Raw genomic sequence first — 12,263 nt, 5'->3', positions numbered from 1 at the left:
TGGCTTGGCAGTTTGCCAGTGCGAGCCATTGTTTGCGTTGAGTTTGCATAATGGCGAAGGATTTACTTTATATTCAGTTGGTGACCTGTCTTAAGAGATGTCGCTTGCCTAGTTCTCCAACTGGTTTCCATCTTGAGAAATGTATTCTGTCTCCATTTGAAAGTTTTACAGCTGTGCTATTTTCTATAGGTATTTTCTATAGGTACGGATGGCAAAAGCAATCGTAATATTATTTTCATGTTGCCTGCAGTCTTAATTTGAATGGTGACCAGAATTTTCTTCCTAGCTCCTAATTATCATTGTGCTGACATTGCATCGTTTTTTTAAAGGATGCTTCTGCATTTGATGCTGCTGCGTTATGCAGATACGGCAGGCGCCGAATCACTTTGTTCCTTTAACAACCCACCCAATCATTCACTGTAATGTGCCTCATCACAGACGTCCATAAGTGCCGCGTGCGTCCGGTTCGCACGGTATATACCGCGGTCACCGGGAGAGCTGCATGGGGTGCAGCAGAGCAGCCCACACTGTATCTCCCGGGTCAGCCAACGGTACCAGTGCCAGTGGTAATCTAGTGACCGGCCGGCCGGCAGGGAGAGGCCCAGCCGACACCTCCAGCCTCCCTGGTGACCTGATTCGGAGCTGACCGGGACGCGGAGAGCCCGCCGCCGCCAAGGCCCTATATACCGCCGCCGCCGGGGGCTGAACTCGGACCGGGAAGGATGTCGGTGCTAGCCAGGTGTGGCGCTAGGGCGTGGTGGGTTATGATGGGAAGCGTGCAGGTATGCAGATAGACTTCGAGGTGCAGCATTTTGATGGATCGGCTGACTGGATAGTGGATATTCATAAGGAATACTCTATGAATTGTCATTGTTCTGATTGCTTGATTGCTTGCTTTTCATCACTTTTTATCCTTTGTTTTCGACCCGCGAAAACTTCAATTAGTTCATGAGGATATGATACTTTTTCTACATTTTTTTCATTAGGCATGGCGATGTCTAGTTTCTGTGTGAGGGTTACTTATCCCGATGATGCATATTTACATGTTTATTGAGCGCTTATACCTACCTACATAGGTATATGCTGCAGAGTGGTCAGTGTATGTAGATCTCGACGAAATGATGGCTATTTCTGAAGAACCACTTCCAACACTCCCTATGTTCGCCTTATATGATCAGTTAGTTTCTCTTTGGGAGGTGCAGTCGGACAGTGACACGCCTGTGTTTTCACTGACTGCCTCGCCCACAGCTCTCCCGTTCATTTCAATCTCAGCGTTCCCGCAAAACCGCGAAACCATTCCCATCTCATGTGTGGTCTGTATTTCGTCATCGGTAACACCCAGTCACGAAACTGGCGCGGTGAGCGGCGCCGGCACCACCCGGTGACCTCTGTGACCTCCCCTGTCGCCCGCGGCGCCGGACATCGGGTCATTCTGTACACATAGACCGTGAGAGTCGGCCGCCCCCGCGCTCCCAGCCCTCCGCTCCGCCCCCTCTGACAACACAGGTGACGTCATCACCACATGGGTGACGTCACTACTACAGCGGCGGCGGCGGCGGGCTGAAGACATTCGCGGCAGAGTGGGTCAGCGTCACGGTCTGGCGCACCTGGCCCCATATCGGACTGGAGCGCCAGGCACGTGCGAGTGATACGCGCCGGACACCGGTGACCCGTTTCACCGGCCGCGGACTACTGCACACTTCCCAGAACGCGCCGGTCGTGTCCTGGGCTATAACAACAGGCGGCTGTGCGTGGAAGCATTGGCGAATTTCGTGCCTACGCGGAGCAATATGAAAAACGGTAACGCGTGATAAATAAATACTGAAAACATCGGTATGCACAACAATCGACACTCAAATCATCTACCAAGCAGTGCTTAGTCCGTAACGCCTTTCACTCATTCCAATGTGCTCGGTCGCTTTCTAAGATTATTACACATCAGGGTGACTTAGAAAGACGGCGAGTAGTCCCTTCTCTTCACTGCGCAGCTTTGTCTGTGGGCAGCTTGTTTCGGGGCAGTACAGGTGAACCGGAACAGGTCAGAACGCACGTGGAAGCCGCTCGTTGAGTGGATCAGTCGCTACCACAAGGCCACGTCTGCCTGCTTGGTCCCCACAGATAGGCGCATTCGCCCTCACTCAGAGTGGCGCACGCTCTCTGCGTATGGCAGTTCTTTTGCCGCAAAGTCTGTCCGATAACCTCTAGTGAACCCGGGCGCTTAATCGGCGCCCTTGATGAACTCGGGGTTGTCGATGCCGGCAGCGAAGACGCTGGCCTTGGCGCCGCCGACAGCGCGCACCCTCGAGAAGAGGAACACGGAGACGATGCAGGCGACGGCCAGCACGAGCAGCAGCATCACCAGGCCGGCCACGAATCCGGGCACCGACATACAGACGCTGTGGCGGCCGGCGCTGGCGCGCGACTCCGACACCACCACCGTCTCGTTGTTGGCGTTCAGGCTGAAGGCCACGTCGCCAGGAGCCACCACCTGGATGATGCGCTCCGTCTCGACATCAGTGGTGGCCTCGCGGCGCTGCACGTGCCGCCTCCGGCGCTCGGAGCTAGAGTGGTGGCTGGCCTCAGCGGCTTGCCGCTCCAGCTCTTCGTCGCTAAGCGCGCGCGGCTGACCCGAGAGGGTGTCGCGGCGCGGACCCGACGGCTGGCGGCGCAGCGGGTTGGAGGGGAATGAAGAGGCAGGAGCGTCGGGCCGCGCAGCGTCGCCCTGCCGGTGCTGCAGCCGGGACGGCAGGTCCACCTCGTTGGTGGCCGCGGGGTGACCGGCCACGGTGGCGTCGCGGTCGCTGCCAGCCGCCTCGTAGTCCCCGGCCGGGTGGCGCGGGGTCAGGTCGTAGCCGAGGGATCCGCACGCTGGCGGCGGGCACTGGTAGCGGCACACCTGGATGACGCACTGGAAGTGGACGTTCATCGAGTCGGGGAACTTGAACGCCTGGAAGTAGGCGTAGGATACCACAGACGCCGACGAGCCGAAGTTCTTGATCTTCTGGAACTTGGACATGACCTTGGGTCGGGTCACGCAGCCGTTCTCGTCAACCAGCTGAATCGGAGCACGGTGGCCGTCATGGGCAACGCAGTTGCGGACCAGCATGTCGAACTTGTTCTCGTCGTCCTTGATGGCGAGCACCATGGTCATGGTCTGTCCGATCTTGACGATGCCGGACACCTCGGAGGCCCAGGGTCCTTTGCCGACCTGGATCTGCATCCAACACTGCAGGTTGTCTCCGAGGAAGTTGGCCGTCACCGCGTTCAGCATGTCCACCTGGAACGGCTTGAAGGTCACCTTCTTCTCGTAGTAGTCGTACCAAGTGCAGCGCAGCTTGCGCGCCTGATCCCAGACCTCCTGCACCAGCGGGTCGTACTGGATGATGATGGTGTTCTCCACGAAGCTGCCGGTCGGGTTCGGCTGGCCGTAGCTGCCGCTCTCCGAGGCGGCCATGCCGCACGAGTTGAGGTAGATCTCGAACTGGGCGTTGAGCGCGCCCGAGCCGGGCTGCATGTGCACGCAGTTGCCGTCCGAGTAGTGGCCCTTGCTGAAGATCATGCCGTAGAACGGACGGTCAAAGTCGACGTTGACGCGCATGCTCGATTTCTCACACTGCACCTCGATGTTGAGGATCTTGGGCATGTCGGGTGCGGGCAGCAGCCACGGGTCGGCACCGATCCCGTTGGCCGGCGGGCCGTAGCCGTCGCCGGGGGCGGGGTGGACGGGAGGGCCGAACGGCGGCGGTCCGTACGAGAGGCCGCCCAGGAGGGGGCCGCCGCCGCCGGCGCCGCGGTGCTCCACGGGGAGGTGGGCAGACAGCAGGTCCGGAGAACCGTCCAGGTCGTGTGTGGAGGCCGCATTGCTGACGTCATCGCTGGAGGCGAGCTGGTGGAGGAGAGATGGAGGAGCGTTAGACATGTTTGCAGACGGCCAGCTCACGCCGAGTGAAATATGCGGTGGTTTTAAACGACTGATACGGGAATTAATGTCGTTTCAGAGCTATCGTTCCAGAGCGACTGCAAATTTATGGTGCTTTGATTGTCGATTATTTTCCAATAGCTGTGAACGTAAAATTTGACAGCTTCAAATCTACCACGCACCATAGTTTGATAGTTGGCTATCAATTTGACATCTCGGTCAAATGCTACCTAAACTTCATATCATATATCGTGGCATGATACAGTCCAAAGCTCAAATAGGCTATTTCTATCGCCATGCCTGTCCTGTTAATTCAACGTAGGAATAGCGGTTATCATCTTCATCACTCAACATGTTTATTGCGCTCATCCTCAGCAGCATCCAATTCGGTGTCGGGATCATTAACTTATCTCATCATTTCCGAACATCCGCCAACACAACTAAATAAATTATCTTTTACGCTCGTCGTGACCCGGGCACCTCTCTGGGTGGTTTTTGGATTCCAGAGATGATTAACTGACCGCGGCCCACCTTCGGAGCCCACTCCTCGATTACTTGTGGCCGGTTAATGACTGTGGCCGTTGTTCTGACGCCGTGCCGGCAGAGGATAACCGACCACGTCACCGTTACTGCGCCGACGCACTCGGTACTCGAGAGGTGCCGCACTCGGCACTCGAGAGGCGCCGTACTTGGCACTCAGAGGCGCCGTTCTGATGAGCGACGGTCGGGCCAACTGACTCAAACGGACCACGCTGTGGCTGAGACGGCATTACCGCGACACGAGCTACCGCCTATGGCAGTTCTCCAGGGAGGGGCCGATGGTCATTTGAGACAGCGGCTCGTAGAAGTTAGACCACAGGCTTAGCGCAGTCCGGTAGCGACAGATGATGGCCATTGGTATAAGAAAGACAGACTCCAGCGTTACTGGAGCCCGCTGCTGTGACCGCGTCGACCGACAGACGTGGCCGTGCCAGGAATGTGGCCTAGGAGGCGTCAGCCGGCTGGCGGACGGCGCGGCGGAGACGGAGCGACGTTTGTGGCGCAGCAGGCACGACGTTTGCGGCGCGGACAGACGGTGTCAGTGCTGGCCGGGCACCTTTACAACGAGACAGCCTACCTCCACATGTTGCCTTGTTTGTCGGCAGATTGTGTTTGACGAAGCCAAGTGACCCAATTGTGCGACGGAATTACTACGCGTGTGATCGAAACGACCGATTCGTGAGATAAAGAAGCCGATTATAATATGAAATGCTCGCTTTAATGGCTTCTCAATATTATTCATTACCTTAAAACGTATCCTGCTCACATTATGACAGAATTAATTTGAATATTTAAATATTCCTAGATCCTATCAAGATCTTGCATTGACAAATATGCCCGCTATCGCACAAGCTTGGGGCCATGGTAATTGACTTCTTGGTCAATCAATGGTATATCAAGAACGGTCGGTCTTGATACCGGTACTACTTGTTTCTTTTCATTTCACCAGTCCAAGACAAGTTTCCTTTGAGTCTCTTACAATGCCCAGCCCACGTTTCGCAAAACATGCTGCCCCGCTCCACAAAGACTGAATAGACTGCGACTTTCTCTCACAAGTTGTACAGCTTGACTACTAGCCCACATCATGATCGGCAAAATACAGTTGCTCACGACCGTCCAAAGCAGGACCTTTTTACTCTCATCCGTCCGATTACAGTGTTCCAATCCAGTTAAACGCGACAAAGGGCTTCTATTCTATCATGTTTTTAGTGATCTTAGGTATGAATTGTCATTAGTGAGCAGGTGGAAATAATGATGAACAATTGATATAGCAGAAAGGCTTAATACATATTTAAGTGGAAGGCAGTGAAGTTCATCTTCAGATATTACCAATTTTTCAGTTGATGGCCATAACATCGGTGTAGGTAGGTATATCTCACCTGAAGCAGAAGAATAAGTCCCGCAGCTATCCTGAAGGGCGTCATCTTTGGTGAATTAATCTGTAACAAAGAAGAGATTTTGGTCACATAATGATACGGTTAATACCATACGACATCGAGGTGACTGCAACAAGTCTACATTCCAGCTGTGTCACTGTTGCTCATTTTTAATTCTACGCTTATTTACCAAAACTGTCCCATAAACTTCAGATCAGGATCTCTTCGCTATCGATCACTCCACTGCGGCAGTGGCCGACATATTTTGAAGAATTTCCCCTCGGGCGACCCCAGTGGTATCGGCACCCTCGTCTCTCCGCCATCGTCCCCAGTCGCTGCCCACCGGGTCCCGCCGCGTATTTGGGCCAAACAACATCGGGTAATTGTCACCTGCAGCCACCACTGACCAACAAACAAGGCCCGACAGGTCAGCGGCGGAGCGGGAGACAACGGTGCTCTCCCGGAGCTAATCACTGCTCGCTTATACCCTGTCTGACAGGGACGTCACAGGGCAGTGACGGTGACCCATTGGGGAGACAGAGGGGTGACGGCCGCGGACCGGACCGTCACTCTCACCGTCACGCTGGCGGCCGTTGGCGGCGTCACGCGTCCGTTACCCGCATGTGACGGCGCCCGGTGGTGCCGGCCGGCGGGAAGTAGGCCACAGAGAGGGGAGCCGACCGGATTCGTCCGCGGAGCCAACCGGATTGGTCCGCGGAGCCGGCCGGACGGGGGCTGGGTGGGCTGAAGGCCGACACGGGAAAGCCGTTGGGAACGGATTAGCGAGGATCCAAATTTCCGTTGGAAGAGAAAGTGAAATAGATAAAGGTGTATGCTTTAGATTCTGCTGACATCTAGCAGCTCGTGGATTTTGTATGACATTGATTATAATCGAATGACGGTTATTTCACAAAACTCATTCATTTTTTTGTGATCCGCAACCGTTCATGTCCTGCTCAGTGCACGATCGTTGATCTAACGCTGCCTTTCATAAGCGAGTGTTTGAAACGTCGTTATCATTTCAGGCAGCTCGTTTCACCAATGTGGCTGCCGACAGTTGACAACCAACACACGCCATTACCGGACGCTTAATGTCACATTACGACTCTCCAATCTCCCAGAGTGTCGTCACATGGCAGGGAACGCGCTAACCGGGCGCCGTCCCTCCGATGTTGTATCCGCCCGACACGGCTGACAGGCGCCGCCTTCGAGGGACGGTGTGTCACTAGTGCCAGTCACGCAACGTCTACCGTGACGCCTGAGGCAACGCCCGGGCCGAAGGCTGTTTGAAGCACGACCGAGCACAGGTCATGTGCAAGGCTGAGATTGATGTCATATTCACAACAATTGCACACGTTTTGAAATAACTCTCATTGCATCATAATTGTTGCAGGGCTGGTGCAAAAGACACCAAGCCATGCCCAACTATCCGTGAATTATGCTCGCATGGATTAGCGTTGCTGCGCGCGGAGGGCCGCCGCTGCTCGCCGCTGCGTGGAATGGAAACACGCATGGCCGCGGGGAGAGGGCGAGACCGACTGGCCGGCACGGTCGGCCGCCGCGCCGTGACCCGCTCCACAGCCGTGACACCCACCGGTTTCCCTTTTCTAGCCGGCCCGCTGAGCGGGCTCGTGTCCCCTCCCCCCTCCCCCCGGCCCGGCCGTCCGGTTCTCCAGTCTCTACACAGGGCGGTACGAAGTGGGGACGCTGTAGGGTGATGACTGGGCCAGTAGAGTTATGTCTGTCATTCAGAGGTCGCTTTCAGTCACGACGCGTTCATTACGGTGACAGTGTAAGTAAGGTCCCGGGGCCAAAGGAGGCACGACAGTGAATCGGTGCTCAGCGACCAGAAATGTGTAATGATGTTTGCTGCAAATGTGGCTGGCATTGACTGAATCATATTAGATTCGAAAGCGTTTTCAAGTTTGACTTGGGTTGTTTTCATTTCAAAGGCAGAGAGAATCAACAGCGCCTTTTTTTATAAAACTTGAAGATTGGAGTGGTATCTCCATGAGCATCTGATATGAATAAAAAGTCCAAAAAGATTCACACATGAAGAGCGAGATTGTTAAAATTTTTGTCATCACAACTAGTATTTTACATGGTCATGTCTGCGGCGTGCTTCATTATCCAACGAATAAAGAAGCGTACTTAATTTCCAAAGCAAGTCAGAAGCCTGTTCCAACGCTCGGAACATTGTTCCATTGATCTAGTTTTTCGGCCTTGTTATAAACTTTCCAGCAATCGACGTCCGGTTCCGCTGTAACAAAAACAGTGGGGCCATCCCACGCACCACCCACCAAGCGTGTCGAGCCGTCCTCTCTCTCCCTTTTCGGAGCTGGACGGTCCGGATGGGAGTGCCACTTCCTCTCTCCTCCTCCCACTCTCTCTCCGCATGGGGCCTCGCTGAGATGTGGGTTATGTTACCGGCTTTCCATATATCAACTAGAAGTCACACCCATCCAGGCGCTCAAAAGTCACAGTCTGCCTCCGACGACCACTAAGCACCAATTCTGACTGAATCTCCATCAGCCAGTCTGCTCAATCAGTCCAGTCAGTCATCAGTCACATTCTCCCCAGCAAGAAGTCTGAGCTGGGACAACACCGACTGACCGGAGCTCCTCCAGCTGGCGAACCATACCGTGTCGTACAGCGTGACCGCTTTGGATAACGGAGAACGCCATATGGTCGATCGACGGCTATTGCTTTACAGAGCCACGCTTTAGAGAAACGGTGACACGGTTTGAAACAGTAAAGGAGACGTAATGTCACCGGCTGTGGCTGAATAAGGCGTCAAAAGATGAATGGGATTCACGTGTTATCAGATTTTTACTTTACTTATAAAAGCTATCTGTTTTGCTGACAAGAGAGAATTCGCAGTGGGTATATTGCGAGAAGTTTGTCAGAGTGCACGGTTCCTGGTAATTGAATAATACCAGCACCGTTACCCACAAACTAAGTCTGGCACTAGTTAGTTCAGCATGGCTAATTTAGCAACAAGCGGCGTTTGGCCGAAGTAGTGAGCTCTAAACCCGACCCATCTCGCGCTCCAGTTCCGTCCTGCGGTCACTCTCTGCCCGGGGCTCTACGGGCGGCCGTCTGTCATCTCGCTCGGACCGCTGTCGTCTCCACCGACTCTGCTTGCCGGAGAGGAGTACAGTTAGCGAAGTGAGGTCCAATGCACGCCAACCGGCGCCGGAGCACCGTGGGAGCGTCCGGCAATGGGTCGTGAGCGGTCGCAGCCAGCCGCTCTGCCGCCCGGGAGGCACAGAGGTGACCGGTACACCGTCTCACCGAGACTAACCACCAGCCTCGCGTGGCGAGGGCAGCGCGGGTCAGCGGCGCGGCGGTTAGCGGCCGTGGCTGCGGTGTCCCGTGGGACCATGTGCGAACGGATCATACCGGGAGAAGTAGGACACACGACCGGACACGAAAACGTGCCGATGTGGTCGGGACTGGCAGACATGGAAACAGGACTCGTGAGCAGTCAGACCGCCCGGGGTGAGAACGTTCGATATTTCAATTTCATGAGTGAAAGATACATAAGCGTGAAGCTGATCGTTAGAAAGTGTGTCTGTAGATTTGATTTGAATGGCAAAGCTATGAGATTTCCCAAAACGAACACAAACGTTCAGTTACATTTTGTCGAGATGAGGAGCGGTTGATAGTCGGTTATACCAGCGAGCAGGCTTGCTCAGCTCCACGTAACCAGACTGGCTTGCCGCAGCGCTGTATCTCTCCGGTTCACTGGACACAGGTTCAACATCTAGGCCGTCTGTCGACAAATACTGCCTCAGCTGCCGACTGCCAACTACCAACCGTTGACTACCGATTGCTGCATGCTCAAAAGATACTGTTATCTGCGTGAGCCTCATGCCATTCAAGGAACAAATTTCGAGTGAAAGCCTTAAGTCTGCGTCGGCCATCTTCTTACTTTCATCACTGTAATCGCCATTTTTTCTGAAGACAATGCGACCTCTGACACCGTCTATTATCCACGCCGTCACCGCAGCCGTCTGCCGACTGCAGCGGGTCCGCACCGCCGTCCGTTTTCTGCGGCGGCACGGCTGCAGCGGCGACCTCCCGGCCGTTCGTGCAGCGGCCGGAGATGTGCCAGTGAGATGGTGCGCCGGACCAGCGCGCCGGACCCGCGGGAACCGTTAGCGCGGCACAGTGGCCGACTGAACAGGATGGCCAGATCGCGCCGCGGGCCGCGTGAGCAGATCGCGCGGAGATATAGAGAGGTGGCGAGATTGTAGAGAGACATATAGGAAGGGTAGAGATCATTGGTGATCAAACATGCCGGAGAGGGGATGCATATAAGTAAACAGGGAGTATATAATTCAAAATGGGTCACAAAATGACCGGGAAAGAGATGGATATGAAATTAGATCACACGTGTTGTGTGAGCTAAGGATGACCTGAATGTGGTAGGAGGGCAACTGATTTGCTGAAATGCCGTCATTATTGTCATGCGAGCAAATCACCATGTTTATGATGTGGGGAAATATATCATTGTTTAGCTGAATGCGAAGTGAATGGACGAATATGGGCGTGAATAGATGGGTATGGTATCAAACAGTCCAGTCTACTAGCCTACTTTTAGGAAAAGCCGCTAGCGCGAATGGCACACATACCTAATACGAGTCACGGTATACCAGAGGCAAATCATTTGTCGCCCATCACATCGTTTTTGCATTCCCGGATGCTTTGCATTCCCGGATACTGTATTTTAGCCTTAATATTAGATGCAAAGTGTTTTTTCTGTTTTCGTGCAATACTAATGAATACAGTTATTAACACAGATTTTGAAACATATTCCAAGATATGTTTGGCAGCGCATAAAAAATGTAATTATGACTCCTACATTATAGATTATTTTCAAAAAGTGTGAAATTTTGTAGCTTACAGGTAAGCAATAAACATTTTTTATCTACTTTTCGGAAGCTGTACGTCTCTGACCTGGGTTCAGGTCAATTCATGACCTTACTGTAATAAAACAAGAAAAGTGAGAAGATGCTTCTTTCTTTGAACAAGCGAGCCCATACCACGAGATGGTTTCAGAAGCATGACTTCTCTACCCATTTCAATTTGCTATGATCAGGCTGCAGCTAGTTATGGTAGCCAACGGTCACTTGAATGGTCAGGCTCTTATAACAAAAGTCATAAAACGACGTTTTTGTCGAATAACGTTTCATGGAAAGGATAAGGAGCTACCTACATACATAGTTGTGTAGGTATGTATGTAGGTTTCAATGTCCACAGCGTCTCATTAACTGATACGCAACATGATCAATTCTCATATTATGAGATGAAAAGTATACTTTTGCCACTTCGCTTAGTTCTTTGCTTTCAAATGAATGAATTGCTCGTACGTTGGAACCTTCAGCCTTTTCATACCTATCTGCAAAGAAAATGTGAACTAAGCATTTTCGAATATCTTTCAGATGTCTTTAAAGTGTAAAATATTTAGGCATAAACTGACATTTACCATGTGTAAAGTCTCGGTTGCACCTTTCACACGACTTGCACAAAGCAATAGCATTGCGGTTACCTACATTGCTTTTTAGTCTTGAGAACTTAAAACTAAAAATGTTATTTCAAGATACAAGATAGACTGGCTCTTGACATACGACACAAAGACTCGCGGTCGCCAGCACACACTACCGTCCACCACCTCAGGTATAGAGTCAGCAGACACAAGTCGAGTCGCCGAGTCACTCACCGGACGAGTTCCGATCAGCTGTTCCGTTCGACTCCGGCGGCACTGGGTCGGTTCACCACTGCGCATGCGCACCACGCTCGCCACAGAGACCACCTCGCGCCGACGGCCGGACCCGCACTGGCTCGAAGTAGGTTAGTAAGGTAGTTTTATCCGGCTCCGCGGCCGCCACTCGCCGGCACTATCGATCCGGTGCCGGCATCATGCACCCTTCCTACACGCGCAATCGAACGGCGAAATCCGGCCGCATTGCTGGCATTCTGCGAGAAACATCGACTTTCGGACGTAATCTGATGATATTTGGATTGCAAGGTTGCCCAACGGGCTTCATGTTCATAGTTCTAGCTTAGTTTATTAAAACGTTTTGAGATGCGTGTATTTGATCGTTTTCACTGCTGCTACTGGTTTAAAAAACGAATGGCTGGTAAGTACTGTTCTACATAATTTATCCTTGAAACGATGTGGGATGTCTCCGATTTTTTTTTTGCACCATCGCGGAGCATTCAACATATTATTTTCTGTTAGCATTTAAGCGTTTCTACATGGGTTACAAAAATGATTCAGGGACAGGTCTTGTCTCTCACACTGCTTGATTATTATCTTTCGACGACATCGAGAACAATTCGAATGAGATGGCATTATGGAATAATAGCACCAACAAACTTGAGTTCAGATTATCCTTATCAAACTTTTCCCAGGTTCCGAG

At 52.6% G+C, this 12,263-nt stretch overlaps 1 protein-coding gene across 1 annotated transcript; it reads right to left on the bottom strand.

Annotated features, from left to right (window-relative positions):
* Window positions 1-1,302: 1,302 nt before the first annotated feature.
* Window positions 1,303-11,787, bottom strand: LOC122364131. The gene is made up of 3 exons (XM_043334240.1): window positions 11,561-11,787; window positions 5,839-5,898; window positions 1,303-3,886 (listed from the first exon to the last, which is right to left on the bottom strand). Exons 1-3 carry the CDS (start codon window positions 11,624-11,626, stop codon window positions 2,219-2,221), a joined length of 1,794 nt encoding a protein of 597 aa, XP_043190175.1. The 5' UTR covers window positions 11,627-11,787; the 3' UTR covers window positions 1,303-2,218.
* Between the last annotated feature and the right edge of the window lie 476 nt (window positions 11,788-12,263).

Source organism: Amphibalanus amphitrite, unplaced genomic scaffold (assembly GCF_019059575.1).
Source record: "Amphibalanus amphitrite isolate SeventyFive unplaced genomic scaffold, NRLGWU_Aamphi_draft 000657F_arrow, whole genome shotgun sequence".
Classification (NCBI taxonomy): Eukaryota; Metazoa; Arthropoda; class Thecostraca; order Balanomorpha; family Balanidae; genus Amphibalanus; species Amphibalanus amphitrite.
The sequence above is the reverse complement of the archived record's forward strand: the minus strand, read 5'-3'. Positions and strand labels throughout refer to the sequence as shown.